Source organism: Platichthys flesus, chromosome 4 (genome assembly GCF_949316205.1).
Source record: "Platichthys flesus chromosome 4, fPlaFle2.1, whole genome shotgun sequence".
Classification (NCBI taxonomy): Eukaryota; Metazoa; Chordata; class Actinopteri; order Pleuronectiformes; family Pleuronectidae; genus Platichthys; species Platichthys flesus.
Window position 1 is genome coordinate 25371041 of NC_084948.1, and position 21122 is coordinate 25392162.

Below are 21122 nucleotides of genomic sequence, written 5' to 3' on the forward strand. Positions count from 1 at the left end.
TTCCAAATCCTCCTTTAAGAAGCGACTCAGTCTCTCATCACGTTTATTTCTGACAGCCATTTGAATATCTCTGCCCGGGCTTCATTTCATGCTCGACCTGCGGAATCAGCTCAGACGCGAGCGGAGGCGACAGAGAAGGAATGACTTCTGAGGAACGATCGGAAAAGAAAAGGTTCCCTCGTCTTTTGTTCCTTTTCCAACGTTCTTGTGTGAATTATAATCAAACTAGTTTCTAATGACTAAATACGGTTTGCTGTCTGAAGTCAAGAAAGGTTATTGGTCATCAAAACACAATAACCCTGAATGTTTGTCGACCAGGGGCCACTGACAGGCCCCTGTCCTGTCAGTGGTCTTTGAACTATCAATGACAATAAATATGAAATTCATATTTTCTTTTGAAGAACACAATGTGCTTGAACTGGAACAATTTGCTATGTACAGAAGGGGATGATGCCCCCCCCCCCACCCACCCCCCGTGAAAACTGTGGCCTCTGATTCAAAACAATCCTCGCTCTGCCACTGCTGTTGACTGGTTCCACTCTTTAGACCTTGAGTTACAAAAACTAAACATGTTTGAAACGATGACAAAAACAAGTTGATCATCGTTGTTAAACTAAATTTCTGAACTGCAATGGCTTTTGTCATCATTTTATTGTCGTCGTTCTTCGAGCAACATTTGTTCGTTTCCTCTTTAGTGTCGCCATAAAACATATGTTTGTAATTCTCTCTCTCTCTCTCCCTCCCTCCCTCCCTCTCTCCCTCCCTCCCTCTCTCTCTTAATCTCTCCAGCTCTTGGGAGTCAACGCTCACAGCTGGGAGAGTATGGGACGGCTTTTTATTTTTCAAGCAGCTACAAGAAACCTAATGTTGTGTGTCCTAATGTTGAATTTCAGACTTTTAACACTTTTCATGAGACAGAGTGGGGGGGAGGACAGATATGAAGGAATATCAGAGTCCCAGAATAAACGTGCACTTCCCCATAATTAAAGAAAAGGTGAAGCATAGTGGAAAATATTGAAATGAGATCAATTCTGACAATGGTGATCAGTTCCACGTTGGTTTTGTTTGTTGTTTTAATACATACATATCTGTGTACATGAGAAACAACTACAACACACACAGAGACATCAAACTTTCAAGTGTGACACAATTAGTGTTAAAACAACTTAAACATAATTAAATGTGTTTTTATAAACCCTGAATGATCGGCATCTTCTAAAAACAACTGGGATCTCATTCCTCTGTAGAAAATTCTCCGTTTACAAATCACATCCTGCAAATAAAAGTGACTCTTCCTGAAGGGATGTAGTAGCAGTGGAACCAGTAGATAATAAAATCCAGTGTCCAGTCCGGCCCCGGGTATCACCTGAGAGTCACTGGAGCACGAGAGCGGCACAGATGACCAGAGGCAGCAGGACGCCAGCTGACACCTGCCGGCTTCCTGAGGTGAGCGCCGCCCCGTACTGATCCAGGAGCTGCAGGGCCACGCCGTTGGTCCAACCGAAACCCAGCTGCACAACGGGGGAGGGGACACGGGGGAGAGCGAGGGAGGGTTTTCATTTTAGTAAGGCGCGATGGAAAATGAGAAAATACGAAATTTGAAATCACTGAGAATTAAAGCAAGTGACTCAAAAGAGAAAGAAAGAGAAGCCAGGATCCGCCCCCTGATTCTGTTCCACACCTAACTTGAATGAGTTCTTTATTTATCCTTCCACCAAGTCTGAATCGGTCCAGAGGTTTTTAAGTAATTCTGCTAATTAACAAACGCAGACAAAGACACAATCTCCTCAGTGGAAGCAACTCGAATGAAGAGCGCTCAAGCTTTATTCCCTGAGCAATCTGTGCATCCATCCGCTACATGAACTTCTCCTCATCACATTCACACCTACAGATTACTTCATCTCCAATAAACCATGTTCACACGACAGCATTTCTATAGAATCCACTTTTCAGAGTCATAAACACCGACTTTCATTCAACTGATCAGCAACTGAAGAGACGGTGACTGGTTTAAATCTGGAGTTTCAAGGTTAAACAACATATTCAATAGATCAAGCAGCTAACGTTAGCATTAGCACCTGCAGGAAAAACCCGAAGCACAACGAGTGAGAACATGCAAACAACACACAGAAAGTCTAGCCCAGCTGGGATTGGAACCAGGGACCTCCAGGATCTTGGGCAAGAGGAAGAAAATGATCAACGCCTTTGTTCGGATCTATGCCAAAATGTAACGGGTTCTTTTTTTGGCTCGTGTCCCATCGTTGCTCTCAAAAATCTGTTTTTGTTTTTTGTGTAATGTTGCTGACAAACAAACCAACAATAGGACAAGGAATGCAGAAACACAACCTGCTTGGCGGAGGTAGACAGTCACAGAGAAGAGAGGAGGAGTTAGATTATATATACAGTTAATGAGCCTGAGCATGCAATTGTGTTCTAGCTAAGAAGCAGAAGTGAGACAGAGAGACTTGAGGGCTTTGTGTTTAATATGAAGGACACGTGAGACTATGAGCACATTGGTTTTAAAGCATCAACACATGAAGGTAAATACCTGAACTTCATATTCTCCTCCACCGCCGGGTTTGCCATCTCCGTTCACATCGTACTGTCGAGAGGAAGAAGAAGAAGAGGATCCTGAGCCGGCCGATTTATCATCGAGCAGCAGCCGGGACACACCTTCACCCGACTCACCTTTTCAAACATGGCGTCATACTTCATGTACGCCTCCCAGTTGCTCCTGATCCAGCGCTGGGCCAAATCCACCGCCAGCTGCTGAGCGTCGTCTGACGGCAGTTTGGACAAACCTGGAGACACGAGAGGATTTCAATCATTAGACAAACCCGGGACACGTCTTCAAGCTCGTAGATTATCTTCATCTTCGTTGTGTCGGCTCTATCAGACGCTCTATCTGACCTCCAGCAGACTGGAGACAAGATAGAGCGTCTGCTGGTTCGAAGTCAAGCCAGTTGCTTCCTGCAGCCTGTAAGACACCCTGTGGAGATTTTAGGCCGTGGGGGTCGTGGGTCTCCGTTGTGCACAAACACACAAACATTCATCATCAAGTAATAACTAAATATCTTCTCTTGTGGCACAGGAGTCCATTAAACAGGCCAGTCGGTGGTTCGATCACCGGCTCCTCTGGTCAGTAAAATACTGAACTGCCATATCAGTGGTTGGGGCCATGATTTACACAGAGGGGTCACACGTGTTTGTGTACCCTAACCCTAACTAGTGAAACAATAAAAAATTATTCCTAATGACCTACCACTGATGAGCATGTGCTGCAGCGGCGGCCATGCGTTGGGAAAGTCCCACTGCTGCCCGGACTCGCTCAGGGACGTGGGGACTCCGTTGGGGAACCGAAGAGCACCACTCGCCTGAACACACAGGAACCACAACATGGAACCACAACATGGAACCACAACGTGAGCCACAACGTGAGCCACAACGTGAGCCACAACATGGAGAGCATGCATGGATGAAACCTGTGTGTAGAGTGTGTGCGCCATCTGCTGGATCATGTGAGCAGTGTTCAGGAAGCAGAGGTGTGCAGAGGTGGATGTGTGCGACCACATGTGGATGACTCAAGGTTAAAGGCTTCTTATGCCCAAATAGACTAAATACACATTCATCTCTTTTTTTTAATGAATGAATTAAATTTTTCTGAATCACTAGAAAACATTAGAGATGATCTGAACCCTCTGAAGTTTAACATTCCTCCACATTTCTTCAGGATCTGACATCCCGGTGAAGCCTGCACCGACCTCCAGATACTGCACCGCCCTCTCCCCCATCTCGGGCCGAGAATAGCACTGTGCCCACACAGGCGACAGGTTGGAGGGGTGAAACTCCACGTGTCTGGAGTGCGTCACCAGGCTGTAGTCGAACCAGGCTCCCCTCTCAGCATCCCACAGCAGCGCCTCCATCGCCCCCTGTCTGCGGGCCGCGGCCTGGTCGTACCGAGCCGCTGAGTCACCGTCACCTGTCAGGAACCGACACATCAACGGTTGCGTAACACACCGGTTCAGGAGCTTAATGCGGCGTGAGGGACCAGAGCTGGAGTCTCAAGGTCAGCGGCCTGCTCCCACACTCACCCAGGAGCCGGTGGAATGAGGCCAGAGTTTTCTCGTTGAGGCACAGCAGGGCGTTGAGGTCGGGGGGGAGGAAGACGCTGGTGCGGGTGTCTCTGAGGCCTTCACCCCCCATGTACCAGCGGGAGGAGAAGTCCCAACCGGACTCTGCCCCGGCTTTCAGATCCATCCACAGCTGCTCCTTATCACCTGAGGGCGAGAGGAGAGACAGGAACTCACTGGGAGAGACGCAACAAACCAGCAGCTACTGGTTTAACTCTTCACTATGTCTTGTTTCTTCACTGGGAGAGAGAAAGTAAAAACCATGACGCCTCTGAATAACATGTTTGTGTCCAAATATCTAAATGACCTCGACTATGGTTTGATAAAATAATTTCCTACACAAAGAGAACGGTAATAAGAGAAATATTCAACATCTCAGCATTTCCCCTCACACAGGCTTTTATTAAACCTGGTCGACGTGTTCAGAGGTGAAGTGAACGAACGAAGGTGTTTAACATTAAATATTCATAACAACACGGTGCTGAGGTATTTCCAGAGCAAATTTGTTTTGCTCAGACGATCCGTGAATCCAGGGTAATTTATTCCTCTTTTCTGCTGAGGCCTGATTATTAAACACATTACTTTCAGTGCAGGTCCGAGGGACCTACAGCCTCGTTTCCGTTTTTCACTGAGTGGAATGGCTGTCGGAGGGTAATACTCCTCATGAGGGGAGGGGGGGGGGGGGACACTAATAAGACATTACCGTCACTGAGTCCTTCAGCTAATTCCAGGTCGTCTGTGTACGACTCGGGTCTGGAAAGAACAAAAGAAACGTTAAGAGCTCCAACTTCGAACATTTAATCTGAAATCTGTCCTCTTCACAAGATGGATGGATTAAAACATTTACTTTAATAGAACACTATTTACTTTAAGATTTACTTTAAGGTACATATAAATTAAACTCCATTTATCAGCATATATCTGTCCTTTCTACTGCATTATCCAAAGCACATGTTCACGTTGCTTTGGTTATATTTTGGTGTACCACAAGGCTCTGCACTTGGTCCCCTGTCGATTAGTCTTTGTAACACTGATCAATAATAAGAAGGGCATTGGTCCAGTGATCCAATCAGAGTGGGCAGGTAACCTTAGACCCCGCCTCCTGCAGCAGCGGCATTTTGGCCCAGTTATATATCCGATTCTCATTTACCTACAATTCAATTCCAGTTTTAATCGATTCTTTTATTCTAAATTCAACCCTTTTAATTTGTTTTAAAAGTAAATTTTACAATTTGTAATGATGCCTTTTGTATTTTATGTAAAACAAATGTGCTCTACAAATAATCCCTTTAAATATGTAAAGCATCCTTGGGTCCCTTGAAGGGCACTATATCAATTTAAGTCATTATTATCATCCTTATTATTATTATTATTGCTGTATTTGTTTATTTACTTGTACTTTTACTTCAGTAAAATGTGAATTGAAGGGGACTATTGTTGGAGGTCTTTGCTCCACTGATCTTCCTCCTGGTTATTGAGTGGAGACGTACCGTGGCCGGCCCACCTCCACGTGGTACCGGTTCAGCAGGTGCTCGACCCCGTCCACCTTCACGGCCACAGAGCGGTTCTGCATCCAGAAGACGTACTCCTGCTCCAGAGCCGGCAAAGCTTCCCTGAGAACGTTTTACACAAACAACAGGAGGCAACTTTTCAACCTTTAAATATAATTTAGGACAAAAGATAAAGTAGTAGGAAGGGGGGGGGGGGGGTCACATCTCAACAAAGCATGATGGGAAAAACAAAAGCACTGCAGGCAGAGAGGGAAGCTCAGGCTGAATATGGGTCCTCTTTCTTCTTCTTCTTCTTCCTCTTCTCCACGAGGCAGAAGAGGAATGATAATGTGTCTAGCAGGACATCAGCTCAGGCCTAAATATCACCTGAGGAAATCTTTATCCTTGGTTGCTTGATAGTAGCTCTCCACCATTAGAGCGAGGAATGGAGGCTGACTGCGCTTTTCATAGTAAATCCGCCCACCGTTTGGAACAAAGCCATATCTGGAGGAGATAGAGAGAGAGGGGGAGAAAGAAAAAAAAAAGAAATCATATATTCCCCAAATCCTCCAAATCCGCTCCGCTTAAGAGCTCCGTCTCCAACGTGTAAATTACTTATTATTCAAAACGGGGGAGCTTAGACCTGTCAAACGCGGCGAGAGATGAAAGATGCTTTCAGGCTCACCTGTTAACAAGGTAGAGGAAGTTTCGAATCATCCCGGAGGCCGTGTCTGTCATCTCCGACAGCAGGAGGCCATTGACTACCCAGTAGGAGTCCCTGTCGGGGGGGGGGGGGGCACAGAGCGGCACACGTCACTTTGGCACACGGCATCTTGGTGGGCTCTCCGGGTGCCGGGCTGTGATCTCCTGTCACCGCAGAGACTCGTCCTTTCATTCTGTCGGGCTTCATCGTTCACTCACCAGTAGTAGAGTTCCCTGAAGCGCCCTCCAGGCACAACGAAGGGATGTGGGAGGTGAATCTGCGAGTAGAGCTCGGGGTGATCTCTAACACCGGAGGAGATCTGGAGGGGGAGTCATGTTAAATGTTTAATCCCAGGACTCAGGGTGCATGTTGGTGGATGCTGCAAAGTGCTGCAACAGGAATGTTGATTTGAAACCTCCTGCAACAACTGATATTTGCTCATCATTAATTCAAGGTGGTTCAATGTCTATTTGCTCTCTGGCTGTTTTGCATGGTTGATTAAGAAGATAACTTAAAACACTGTTGGTTAGATTGTCAAAAAAATTGGGTGGAAGGACGGGGAATGGAGCATTTTGCTGATTTCTCAGAGCTGATCTATGCAAGCTGATATGGATCCAAATTCAAATCCAGATCCAGGGAAATAAAATGTGCTTTATTCTGTTTAACAGCTCGATTAAAACCTTCCGAACCGATTTTCCCAAAAGTTTGTGGAAACTCAGAAACTACTTTTATTCCACGTTTTTTCCCAGATAAGATCAAGTCATGATTTCTTTGGGAAAGTTGGTGCAGCTTAATATGAATTAAATGAAACTATTGGACTAGTGGGGCTAATTCATCTTTTGGTCTAAAGAAAAATCACAACACATTAAAATAATGTCCTGAATGTCTGTCCAATCAAAAGCACAGAGACATTTTCAATTGTCAGTCACAGAAAATCACAAATTAATTTTGAAAGTTCAATTATTTGTCTTAACTCATCTTCATCATCATCATCATTACCTTTCTGCCCAGAGACTTCCACAGATGATGAATCTTTTCAGCCCACTCTCGTAGTTTCAGGTCAGCGATTCCTTCCAGGAACTTTGGCCTGCGTGTTAGAAAACAGTCACATTATCCAACATCAATTAAAAACACAAGCTGCGCTGAGCAGGAGTCCTCAAACCACCGGGTCTCACTTGGCGTGCCAGTCCGGCGGCGTCCACGGCTCGAACTCTGACCCCGGTTTCTCAAAGTTCTCAGCGAGGAACTCCTGCAGCCTGAGGGGCGGCACGGTCCCGTTTGGCATTTGGGTTGAAAGGTTGAGAAAAGACGACAAAACAACATCTGCAGGGAACAGACACAACCGCACACAGGGCTGGTGAAGGAAATCAAATATAAAATGAAAGAAATAAACAAGATGTCCAACTTTACTCACCGGGTTTCGCCTTCAGCTTCATGTCCACAAAGTATTTGTCGTCATCGAACAGTTTAGCCGTCTGGACTTGATGCAAAATGGGCCCAGTGCAATATATCTCACTGAAATCAATTTGTATGAGTTGTGAATTATTAAACTGGTTTATCTGAAAAGGCCACAAGCCTGTTAGTGCAACACTCTGCAGGGGAGCAATAAAACCACATCAACGTCTGGAAGAACCTGCAGCCGAGGGCAAAGGTCGGCTGAAGGCTTCATATCTGCTCATAGGAGAATTATTATACAACAGAAATATTAAAAAGAAAATCTGTTTACAGGCTGCAGCAGGTTGAGGATTCAAGTCTATTAAAATAATCGACTAACTTATTCAGAGCAGAAACAGATTTTCTGCATTTCTGCCAGAAAATTACATTTTCTACAGTTTTCAAACGCACAGAGAAATTAAAGGTTTGTAAATAAATTAAAATCTTATTAACTTTGGCAAAAATCCATAGCAATGGTAAATTAAGTCAATTAAATTGATTGCTAGGATTTAAATTCACAGTATTTTTATACTCAAGACAATTTATGGGGGAGAATATTAAATAAATTGGAAAGGACAGAATGTGCGACATGTTCAAGTTGAAGTGGTCGATTTTACAACCATGAGTTTCCGATGACAAATTAATTTTTATCTTTTTAAAGAAGAGGTTACAGTAATCTGAACTAAGCTACGACCTTGACCTTAAATTCAAAAACAGGAAGTGGTGGTCAGACGGGTCTCCTGTTAAGACAATCTTTTTATTTGAGTCTTACCTGTCACATGGTGGAGGAGACACACTCGACACAGCGGCAAGAAGAGCAGCCGAGGAAAAACAAAACAACACCAGTCTGTTCATCGTGAGCTGAAACCTGAAGTGACACCAGTGAAGGAGCGTTACCAGTGGTCGTCAAACCCGATCTCCCAGTCTTTTCTTCCCTGTGGATTCCCGAAAGTGAAACCCTGGAGTGCTTTTACTTTGAAAATGGTTCGGAGAAGTGTTGTAATACATTTGTCATAAACAGAAACATTGTGATTCACCGCAGAATAAACAGAAAATTCTTTCACCTGAGTTTTAATGTTTTTCTGATTCACTTTTTATTTCACAAACAAATGGTTGCAACGCTTTGTGTGCCTTTTCAAAATAAAAGCACCCATGTGTTTCTGTTATGATAGGATCCATTCCCTTGTTTAGAAAGTTCGTTTTATTCTGAAATATTTGCAGGAGTGAAAGATGCACGGCTTCATACTGTGTGGTACTGGTATTTATTTGAGTACAAGGGACTTCTTTCATACAAGGCAATAATCATATTTGTGACCATATTCAAACCAAAGCCTTTAAGTAAAAACATTGTGCTGCAGTAGAAGCTCTGCTGAGAAGTATATATTTAAGATTGTAAACATGAATTGATAATAATTTGAATAGTGTGCATTGAATAGAAAGTTATAATTGCAAAAATCTGACCGTCCTAAGTGGTTTTTCTGGAAGATTTCAGCGTGGAAGATCCCCGGCTTACGTTTGGAATTAAAAAGTTATCTCTGGCTCGAAAAGGTTGGTGACCACTGAGCGAGACTGATCTGAGAGCAGATGTGATAAGAGCCTCCGGGTCATGACCAGAAGAGATTAAATCAACAACGCAGCAGCCAGACAAAAAGAAACACGACACATTATAAATTTCAGTGAGCTTTTATTTTTCAACTTAACGTGCCCGATGATTTTTTCCATGACATCCTTTGAACTGAAGTCCACTGTAAAATCAGCTCCACTGAAAAAAATAAATCTGCCAATTACGTGAATGACCAAATTTCCAACAAATAATAAAAATGAACTCAGGCTTTAAACGCTTCACTTAAATTTGGATACTTCTTTTGAAATTAGGTGAACTCCACTTGAACATTTCCTTGGAAAAAACAAACAAAAAGAATCCAAATCTAAGGGCAACTTTTTTTTTTCTTCTTCAAAACATTTTTATACCCATCGTCTTAACTTTGGATCGTTCCATCGAGTTGTTTTGTGTGGAGCATCGAAGGCTCCTCCCTCCCCATGTTTTTACTGATGCATCCGCTTTGAAAGAAGCCCCCCCCCAAGATTAGAGTCATGTTTATCGTGACTTTGTAGAGGGGCGGGGCCGACGGTTGCATCAGGGCAGCGAGCGCACAAATTGAACCACCCCCGCAATTTAAAAAAAATAATAATTCACCTTAAAGAATGAGACAATTTTGATTACACAAACTTTCCAATTAGTCACCCGGTCCAGGGCGAGATGCTCCTGTCTCAGTCTTTAAGGCAGCGATGCCGCCCCCTGGCAGTAAAGCGAGGGATTGTTGATCTGCTGGTTCGAAAGCAGCCGCTGGGGCGTTTACTACCAGTGGGTCGACAACAAACAGACAGCTGCCAAGTGCCTGCACAATTAGATCCCTGTTCACTCAACTAATACCTTCATTAATTTGGATTTTTTTTAAACAACAGACCCCCCACCCCCCCAAAAAAAAAATCTAAACAGCCAAATTAGATGTTCAAGTATTTTGGGGACAAGAAGAGAATTGAGCGAACAAGGATCACAGTCCTAACCAATGAGAAATAAAAGGGTAAATCTTCAACTAATCAACATTATCACACTTGTTATCCTTTTTTTAAAAGAGCTTGAATTGAACGTGAGATAACACTTCTCATTGATCGGACCGGTCGAGAGAGCATCTCACCATCATTAAGGGGAATCTCACTTTGCAAGAAAAGCTTCCGACAAACAAACGGTCGGAAGATTTTAACGCAAACTGAGGCTGTTCAAAAAACAAGAACCCAAAACATAAAAATCAAAAAGAGGGCAGGAAAATAAGCCATAAATTCTGGAGGCGCCCATGTTTTTTTTTTCCTCTTTAAACAAGCAGTCTGACGAATAGGGCATTTGTAATCCTTAGTGCCCGTTACCCCTCCATTTTCTTTTTTACATCTTCTGCACCAACATACACTTCTCTCTGCTTCGGGCATCATGTGTACAAAAAGCAGTGGCGTCAGTGTTATTGCCTGAACCCATTTCTGTGCATTTAAGTGCAGCTCAACCTGCTCAGGTCGGTTTCTAGAAAAGCATCTTTTGTTAGCTGGTCTTTTTTTTTTTAGCGAACGCCAGCTAAACCTGCAAATGCACAAAGAACGAATTCCTGCTACATTTTTAGGGCCCGATAGTTCATTTTGATGCATTGGGCAGACATGGTTCCCGAAAATAAAATAAAGCAAATACTAAGGGGGGGGGGGGGGGGTAAAACCACAGCATCCTACAAGACATTTGTCAATGTAGCTGTGCTTACAGAGCACAGATCAACGTAACAGCTAACACCTCCTCCAGAAAAACGAATTCTCTGCCAATTCAGCTGCACTGCAGCGAGTAGTACGACTACATGATAGAATAATATTTTCTCTTTCCAACAAGACTCACTGTAACTGGAGTTCTTCAAGTGCGTCTCGTTACTTTCACAAGTTAAGGCTGGTGACAACAAAAGATTTCATTACTCAAATGCACAAGCTTCACACACACAAAGCCATCTGCATACACCGAGCACGAGTTAACACTGGTAGCAGGAGAATAAGGGCAAAACAGTTTGAAACCATCGTTAGTATAAGTGCAGCTTTGAAGGATTGCACTAGCCATTACATTTGGAGGGGCTAAAAAGATTATCAGTGACGAACTCGGCCTCCGAAAACATTTTTGCACACACACACAAGGTCATTTAAATGTTTTAGATTCTAATAAATTCTGCAATTTTTTAAAATTATAAATAAAGTCACAGGCCAATATTGCAGAGCAAACAAACTGCCAGTCAAGGAAGGAGTCTCCAGTGCTAACAAGAGAGGAAGTAAAGGGGAGAAACAGAAAAGAAGCTTTGCAGCTCGTCAGCCAGCCTTTTGAACTTGTTTAAAACAATCTTAAAATGAAGGTATATACAAAAAGGTGTGTAGTGCACCCCACGTCTACTGCACGTCTTGCAGAATTAAGTATGGCCATCCATAGGGAGGAGAACAAAGGACAAGAAGAGAAAAGAAAAAGGGCGTTCCCTCCGAATAAACTCCACCGAAAACAGGAATCCTCGTATCTCATGGTGTTAAGAGGCTGCTTGTTCATTTTGAGTGTTCTGACGCTGAAGACGGAGGAAAGGGTCCGGGTCCTTTAGGAGCACGAGCTCCATCACAAGCAACTGGGCAGTCTGGCTGTCTCTTGGAAAAAATCCAGCATCTCTGTCCATGGAAAATCCAAGTTTGTCCTCATTTATCAGCCAGACTCAAGTGCAGCCAAGCCAGCAGAGAGACCATTCAGACCAGGCTCCCCTCGGAAGTGTTTCCATTCCTTGCAAACGGATGAACCAACGAAAAACATTTGACGCTTTCATCTGTGTGGTCAGTCATTAGTGAGACGACCTGTCAACTGGGCGAAGTGCGGTATGAAGTGAACAAGATGGAGGACTATGAAGAGTTATTACTTTAGAACGACTTGAACTGCTTGTTAAGGCACTTGATACAAATTGTTTAAAACTTCCTAACTTAAAAGTGGAGAATGGGAGGGTGTTGTTTTTTTAAGGTGGGGAGAGGGGGGTCTGTCGGTGCTGGCTTTGTGTCAGTGGTGGATATGAATCTTCACGATGTGCATCGATATTTTCAACTTTGTCCCGTGCTTTCCTCCGCGGTGCTCACGTCTTCAGATGTGCTGGGTGCAGCACTTACGCCCTACGAAAAGGCAAATGAGTTCCTCTGAAAGGCTTCCAGCAAAATACACATTCCTTATGGTGGCATCCAAAAAAGGAAGACAGACAAAAACTGTACATAAAAAAGAAAAAAAACAAACACTCCAAGATGGGGCGTGGGGTTGGCTGGGGTTGGGTGGGTGAAAAAAAAGGTATGCAGGGGAAGGGGGGATGGACTGATCTGGAAAAAGAGAGAGAGAGAGAAGAGTGAAGTTCAGTTAGAATAGACTTTGGCCTTGAAGATAATATTAACAATTAGGCTTAGTAAGCTGTGGACCAAGGTTTTTGCCCAAGGTAATAAACTCAGGATATTAATTAAACCAGACGCTTTACAATAAATTACAAGTTTCCGCAAAAATGTGTTGGTTGCATCATACTCTACAACTACTGAAAAATAAACCCAAACAAACACTGACACCCTCTTCAGTTTTGTCCACCTCAGCACTGCTAATTTACAACAAACAAGCACTTCAGACACACAGGCATTGAAATAACAATTTATTAATAAACAACTCTTCTGTGGGGTTTGAGCTCTGCAACCTTTATCTGTAGTCGGCCAAAGACTACGTCAATATCACTGAACGACTGTGTGCAGCGAGTGCAACTGCAGGTTCCAGAAATCCAACAGGGACTCTGGGAAAAGGCCTGAACTGATCATGTCAATTCACTTGTGTACAAATTCAAAATATTGATATGTATCTCAAATTAAACAAGCTACACCCGTTATTCAACATAAATGTTTGCTCTAAAAATTTGATCAGCCATTGTATCAACAAATAAACGTAAAGTGAAATGATAAAACTTTGTAGTCTTGTTTAGTCTGATTACCTTGACATTATCTTAATGATGTACTTGTGTGTACTTACTGGCTCATGGCTTGAGTTCTTCGCCACTCTCGCTGTGGTACTCTGCCACATATAAGCTCTTGTCAATGATGCCGGGGATGGGCTTGATCTCTGTTCCGAGCTGCTCCTCGATCCCTTTCAGGTTGAAGCGATCATCGTAAGTGATGAGGTTGATGGCGAGACCCAAGTGTCCAAAGCGGCCTGGATGGGGACAGAGTTGTATTATTATTATTATTATTAGGAATTCCTGATTAACAATTCCTCAAACTAAATAAATATAGACCAGTGTGGGCTCTTACCAGATCTACCAATGCGATGAAGGTACGTTTCTCCCAGCTTGGGGAAGTCAAAATTGATCACAACATTCACAGCTTGAATGTCAATTCCTCTTGTGAAGAGGTCTGAAGGAAACAAACCCAGAAATCAAAAACCTGCATCCATACACCTTACATCTTATCCAAAAATATGACTTAGAAGCAGGAAAATATTCATCACAACCCACAGTCGCTACAAACTGAAAATAAAAAAGATGACACAAGTCTGTTGCCGCCAATATGACGAAAAAAGTGGATAAACCCGTGGAGTGAATTAACCAAAGAGGCGACAGGGAAACCGTGTGCACTTATCGTCAAACTTATAGAGGCCGAGTCACTTTGGTTTTACTTCCTAGGAAACGCTAGCAATCAAAAAAAGGAAGTAAAACAAAAGAGTATTTCCATTTTCTGCAACCAATGAGCTGCCTGTTATGTTTTGGTTCGTTTGAGTCGCTCTTAAGTTTAGCAGACACGTATTTAAGTTCACACACACAACACGAGATCAACGTGACGCACAAAGCCATGACATCAGGGTCAAAGTGACAGGACCGATCTGGATTCATGATCCAACATCACAGATTAATAACTCAATAAATGTGATCAGCAGTTTGTGATAAGCGCGTCAGGGATAAGGACACACGTACACATGCAGGAGTGTCTGAAATTATTTGAAATAACCGTGATATTGATTTGAAGACACAACCACCCAGCCCTGTTCTCGAGTGTCAAGCGATTCGGTCTGAACATCAATGCAGAGCTACCACTTACCAGTGCAGACAAGATTCCGACACAGGCCGTTTCTGAAGTCGTGGAACACGCGGTTGCGGTGCTCCTGGAGAGCAGAGAGGAGAATGTGCATTTAGAAAAACAGATTAACTTTTGTATCTGCTTCCTCATCACATAAAGGTCCTGGACATACTCCTCATAAACATCTGTCTCAGGTGATCCGACCACAAATATGCAGTATTGAGAACTTAGATTCTACATTCAAGTAACACTTTTAGATGAACTGGGCCCACATGTGCTCGCTTTCTTTTACCAGCCACACTGAAGGACCTCCTCCTCAACTGATAATGAACCAAAAACACTTCCACACACAAACCTCAGCGATTCCCACACATCCTTTTTACTGGATGCTCGCCTCGATGAAAACAATCACAGCAGCAAATTTGATTAGTTGTTTTTTACCAGTTGGAATGATTTAAATTTAATTTCACTGTAGAGCTGTTTATAGCACATTGATTCCCTCGCCCTCTCTGTGCCTGCTCTCACTCTCTCCCATCTGTCACGCACAACAGATGTCTAAAAAATGCACTGACTAAAAAAAACAAGGTATTTGCACTTTACAACAACTCCTTGCACTAATATTTGCATAAAATGTGAGGGGGTGGGAACTATGTAAACATGTTGAGATATTTAATAAACAGTTCCATGTGTAAAACTGATGTACTGTGATCTGTCCACTTAAGATTGCATAACCAGTTCAAACACCAGGTATGAAAAGAGCCATAAATAAACATCACCATGTAATTTAAACCTCATATGAGAGGGAACTGCACAGAACTGCTCATATGTGGCTCCATTTTAATAGTTTAAAATCTAATATTCTGTAAGAGGAAGCTGTAAGATTAATCGTTTGACGTTTATGCAATCTGTAGTTGAAGTCAAAGAGCACAGGACAGTCCAAACGCTGATGTTTGCACTTGTTCAATAACTCAGGGGTCAACATGGCTGCTTCTCATTAGGAGAAAAACAAAAACAGTGGCAGCCGCGCGACAGAAATAGAGTCCTGGTGCGAGCGGTAACATCTACGTGATGCATCTCATGGACGAACATTGGCAGTAATAGTAGCTGCTGGTTTAACGTCCATCGCCACCTGAGTATTTTGGCCTGAAGCTGGTAAACAAGTATTTCTGAGCTGACCTGTCGCATCTTGGCATGAATGTAGAAACATGAATAACCGAGCTGGGAGATCTTCTTGGCAAGGAGCTCCACTCGCTGAGAGGAGTTGCAGAAGATTATAGACTGGTTGATCTGGAGCTGTAAAAACAGAACAGGAGCAAATCCTTGATTCAACTGAGGGTTTTAGCTGTGTTGCAAGTACAAGAATGGTAAACAATTATAAACTTTACTTACTACATACTTACTTTAATCTTAGAACACAAAACACATCACCCCTGCTCTGAGTTTGCTTGGTTTTACAGTGACACAGTTGAGTTAGTTTAATGAAACACAAAAGGTAACTTACCCTGGAGAACAAGGTGTTAAGGCAGTGGACTTTTTGCCTTTCAGTTACATAAGCGTAATACTGAGTCACACCCTTCAGTGTCAGCTCCTCCATTAGGTTGATCTCATACGGTTTCGACAGGTAGGCATTCTACAACATACAAAAAAACAAGAGCTGTTGTGGTCTGGTTAAGAAAGGAAGTTTTTTTTTTCCATCCACTATTGAGAAACTATCACGTGTTCCATAATAAAAATAAGTACATGTACCATAAACTTTTGAACACTGATAGGGAAGGTTGCAGAATAAAGAAGAATCTGCCTCTGTTTGGACAGGAAGCCCAGAATCTCCTCCATCATGGCCATAAAGTCATGAGACAAGAGTTTGTCGGCCTGTTGAGCAGAGGGACACGAGGGGAAAGGAATATTATTGAGTTAAAGTTGTCTCCAAGTTACATTTGTTTTTAAATCACACAGAATGATTTCAGAAAAAAGCAATACAGGTCAGACAGCCGAAGATAAGAAACGATGAACCAACTCACTTCATCCAGAACTATCATCTGCACTTGATTGACTTTGGCCACTCCTTTCTTGATGAGGTCTAAAATCCTCCCGGGAGTTGCAATGATCACATGTACTGTAAAACAAATGAAAACACTGGTTTGAATAACAGAACGACAGTATTATTTTCAGGCTATTATTATGAATGTAAAGGATCCTGTATTTTATGGCGATAACTGATAATAGTGCAGTAAAGAAAGCTGTATACACTAAGTTTTATTGATCAATTCTGCCTGAAAATGGGCATTAATTGGCTGCCATACTTAACATCACAAAAACATTCCTAATAAAACTAACTATACAAGCCACATTTGTCTTTAACCATAACGATGCAGAAATTAACAGATACAATAATCACGCATCTCAACTTTAGGTAGAATCCTGTTTACCCGTTTCATCGAGTCTCAAAATGTCGTCGCGCAAGTTGGTTCCACCTGTAGTTGCCATCACCTTCACTCCGCCCATACGTTTGCTGACCTGGATACATATTTGGCTGACTTGCAGAGCCAGTTCTCTGGTGGGCACTATGACCACAGCTGAAACAACAAGACACACAATCACACATTTGTTAAGCGAGAGTTTAACCACATGAAGAAACCTTTCCCAACACATTAAAAAAAAAAAAAACAATCTAGACAACAACAATTAGGATGTAAAAATAAACTGAGGTTTGAAACACAATCCTACAGAAGGAGCTTTGCTTAGAGTTGTGGCTCTAATTAGGTTTTAGATGCAGTACAAACAGAAGGGTAATTTATGTTCAATTAACCATATAAATAGTTCTACAACTAACAATTACTTTCATTGTAGTCCGTTTTAAAGCTCAGTTCACTCTCCTACAACGGAAGGCAAGAATAAAATTGTAAAAAAAATGAAATTTGAGGCCGGACACTGGGAAATTTGGCATTTTTGCAAGATTATAATTATTTAAGTGTCAGCTGTGAACTGAACAATAAACCCAGCAGGACTGACGTGTCAAAAAAGGCTGTGAATGACCAGCAGCTAGGTTTGGTGACTTCTGATCTGTTTCTCTTCGACAGAAAGCCTCTGCACTCTCACCTTGTACGCAGTCTCTCTTCAGGTCAATGCGTTCAAGTAAGGGAATGAGGTAGGCTCCACTCTTCCCTGTGCCATTCTTGGCTCTGGCCAAAATATCCCTTCCTGACAGTGCAATGGGAATGCTTTCCTCCTGTACAAACAAAATAAGTTGTTATAACATTAATAGACAACTACAGAGTACAGTCAGCACATTCTTTGGCACCTACACATTATTTCTGCCCTGACAAAGCACATTGTAAGATTCCATGCAGAGGTGGAGTGACAGGATGAAAGTATTTCTCATGACAATCTTCGGAGAAGCTTAAGTAATTGAGGCTGTGCTTTGGCCTTGAAGCTAATGTTAGCGTGTGAAAAAGGCTCAAGGGTGATGCTATTTACAGCAGGTTTAATATTCATCATGTTCACAAGCTTTGTTCAACATAAGATCATTAGTCATGAGCCTGAAAATACAGCCTACACCATTAGATTCGCGTTACAAATTTGGTCTGAAACCAAAGTAGAAGGCAAACTAAAACTAACTGATTGCACTGAGGTTTGTTTCCTCTAATTTGAGACAAACAAGTGGTAATACTATAATTATAGTAAGGAGTATTGTATTAATATAGTTTTGATTCATTTGTTAATTCTCGTTTAGCTGTCAGAGGGGATACAAACTGAGTTGTGTCAGGGTCAACCTGAATTGGAGATGGCTTCTCCCAGCCCATCTCGAAGATTCCCATGAGCAGCTCCCTCTTGAGGCAGTAATCTTCAAACTCGTTACCTTTTGTTGCAGTCACATCCTGTGAAGTAAAAATAAAAGTATATTAATTCAACATTTGGTTCATAGGATTTAAAATGGATAACTTGCCTGCAAAATGTAAAGGGAAGTTATTTAAAAAAAAAAAAAAAGTGTTTCTTTAAACTAATCCACAATTAGAAGCCAACAGCTGCACACCGAATATAGAAATAGCTCTTTTCTGAAAACTAAAATAACTATATTGAATAAACGTTGCAAGTTTCTCTTAAACGTTGAGTCGAAGCATTGTTGACACCAATCTGACATTGCAAAATAAGAAGTGAAAATGTTCAGAATCAGAATTATTTTTATTGCAACGTATATTGGCATATATTGGATATTGCCATGGTGTGGTTGGTGCACTGTACAAAAACAAAAATATATTCAGTTAATTACTGAATGAGAAACAGCTGTGGCGCCCATCTTACTGAGCTGCCAGTATATTCTTAATTAAAACGATCTCACAGCAATAGTCAAGAATCCATAATCATAATAAAGCATTTTGTTGCTAGATTACTTAATGCATTGATATTGCCACATATTGTTTATGATAACAGGAGGTTGAAAAGATTTGCAGAGGCTGAGAGATCTGCAGAAACAGAAAGCTGAAACTTCCACCTCCAAACTGAACGAGCTCCAGATCGATGACAGGAAGTGAGTCTTGTACCTACCGAGGTTCTCATCCTCGTGTCTTTTGGGGGCAATTTCAAATTCTTCTTCCAGTCATCTCCTGGCCTGTAGGGAAGGAGGGGGAGGGGGGGGGGGGTTCTCATTAACAAAACAGTAGAGAAAAGTAATGACAACATAATCATGGACGTCCAGTATCAGATCACTTACTTGATGACAGCGTTTGTTGTCGGGGCCGACTGGGAGTTGCCATTGTTGATTGTGCCTTTCACCTGGTTTAGCAGCAGCTGCTGCTGGGGGCCTCCTCCCCCTCCACCTGGAGCTCCAGCCGGTTTCACCGGGCCCCTGAGCTGCCCGTTCTGGTTCGACAGGCCCAGAATCATCGGGTTCTCCGTCCTGGCCGTGCTCATGTTTACTGTTTTCAAACTAAATCCTCTTCAGCAGAATCTGAATTGGAGAGTCCGCTCCCCTGGGACCCCGCAGGACAAACTCAAAGATGTGTCCTTCCCTCTTGAGACCTCTGATTATTATCTGTACTGGTTAAAGTGTCCGAAAATCTTCAGTCTCTGCAGGTTCCTTCAGTGATGTGCGTTTGTTTGTGTGTCACCGAGTGTCAAGAATCACAATCCTGCCTCCAGTTGTTGAGAGGACCCCCGCGGGGCATCGAGTCCTTTAGAAGACAAGAGTTTAGCATAGATGGGGGACAACACCAGGAGGTCTCAACTATCTGTCAACAATTAGCCGACTGCTCAGCTAGCCACATCCGATTCAGCTTCCTCCCCGAGCCGCCGCGTCCTCACTCCGCTTCCACCAACCCTGGAACCAGAAGGAGGGAGAGAGACGGTTAGAAACACGGAGACCTAATTCAAAATGAAGATGGGAGTAGAAAGGGGTCAGCGGGAGGTGGTGACACCTGTCGGGTCAACGCGTAGCTGCCCCTTCTGCCAACCACTGGCCTAACTACGGAGGTAGCGGTTAGCTTCACCTTTTGCTAGCATAATGTGCAAACAGCGCAGATACACGGGGACACTACGCAGCACATCCGCCATTAGCTGCGCCACCACCTCGGACTGCGTCGCACGAAGGGGTTTAAAGCCCGAACACGTGAACGTGGAGCCAACCAGCGACACGTCGCGTCAATTTAACCCGAATAACCAGAGGACAACCACCGCCGAGCTGCCCCCTCTGCTAGCCGCCGACTTCTGACAGGCTAGCATCCGACTGCTAGCATTAGCATCGCGTTACACGGTCGTTCCCCTTCAAATGGTCGGCGCGACAGCCGCTTCAGCGCATTTAATTCCCGCGTGTGTTTTTCAGTCAGAGTCAAAGATGCTACACGTTTAAATGTCAACTATTTTTAACACGGGGATTAAATTTTAAATGTTCAATTAACACGGGGTTACTCGGCTGCCCCCGTGCTAGGTCCTGCTAGCATGCTAACAAGCTGGCTAACGACGGGGGGACAGCACCCAGTAGTTCCCCGGTACTCGCGGAGGTGACCCCGGCTACAGGAGCGTTCGCCTCCCCGCTGCTGACCGACACTAATTCAGAATTTTACCTTCAGATTCAACACGAGCTGTTCGCGGAGAGAAAAGTGTCATCGACTTGGAGCCGACTGCGAGAAGCTCAGCCGGATCAAGATGGCTTCCACCCGTATTTGAATCCGCCCCCCGTGCACTCGATCAGCTGATTTCATTTCAAATCAACGCTCCGAAAATCAATCTATTTAAATAAAACATCAGAATAGTTCATAAGTGGATTTAACGAGATGCTTCCTCCATTTAAAGTTCTCATTTCCTCTTTTAAATCCACACGACAGACTCATGGTTACAGCTGCGTGTCTCTTTTAGATCAGATTTGACTTTTAAATGTTTTTTTTCATCTTATCTTTTCTTCCTGTTTCTAAATCTCTCTGATAGTTTCCTATTGTATGCCTTCAATATTTATTTTTTTTAATTCATTAAGCACCTTGTTAGTGTTTTGAAAACAACAGGAGCTCCTTGAGATGCCAGTCTGGTCTCCACCATTTATTTTTCTTTAATTATTATCTCTCAATGTATGTTTTATATATATGTTTTTATTATAATTCTAGGTCTGTATACGTTTCCATTCTTTGTTGTTGCAACTGTGACGCAAAACCCAATGTCCCCCTGGTGATCAATAAAGTATTTCTGATCCTTTTATTTCAAGACTCCATCCCTGGTCTCTTATTCATACATATCATTTAAAAA

The 21122-nt window shown here is 42.9% G+C and overlaps 2 protein-coding genes across 3 annotated transcripts; both read right to left on the reverse strand.

Annotated features, from left to right (window-relative positions):
* Positions 1-1043: 1043 nt before the first annotated feature.
* treh (trehalase (brush-border membrane glycoprotein)) lies at positions 1044-9308 on the reverse strand. Of its 2 annotated transcripts, none has more exons than XM_062385536.1 (16): positions 9219-9308; positions 8530-8692; positions 7738-7838; positions 7499-7646; positions 7323-7410; positions 6542-6642; positions 6306-6398; positions 6008-6124; positions 5621-5743; positions 4834-4883; positions 4092-4277; positions 3762-3979; positions 3263-3374; positions 2689-2801; positions 2549-2602; positions 1044-1511 (listed from the first exon to the last, which is right to left on the reverse strand). In XM_062385536.1, exons 2-16 carry the CDS (start codon positions 8610-8612, stop codon positions 1374-1376), a joined length of 1725 nt encoding a protein of 574 aa, XP_062241520.1. In that variant the 5' UTR covers positions 8613-8692; positions 9219-9308; the 3' UTR covers positions 1044-1373. The 2 variants fall into 2 exon arrangements, with proteins under 2 accessions (XP_062241520.1, XP_062241521.1); XM_062385537.1 differs by having other exon boundaries at positions 8530-8625; positions 9219-9307.
* Positions 9309-9421: 113 nt separating this feature from the next.
* ddx6 (DEAD (Asp-Glu-Ala-Asp) box helicase 6) lies at positions 9422-20563 on the reverse strand. The gene is made up of 14 exons (XM_062385538.1): positions 20450-20563; positions 19102-19707; positions 18936-18999; positions 18164-18268; positions 17490-17619; positions 16820-16966; positions 16412-16506; positions 16140-16262; positions 15895-16023; positions 15570-15686; positions 14415-14478; positions 13632-13733; positions 13354-13533; positions 9422-12668 (listed from the first exon to the last, which is right to left on the reverse strand). Exons 2-13 carry the CDS (start codon positions 19299-19301, stop codon positions 13358-13360), a joined length of 1452 nt encoding a protein of 483 aa, XP_062241522.1. The 5' UTR covers positions 19302-19707; positions 20450-20563; the 3' UTR covers positions 9422-12668; positions 13354-13357.
* Positions 20564-21122: the final 559 nt, after the last annotated feature.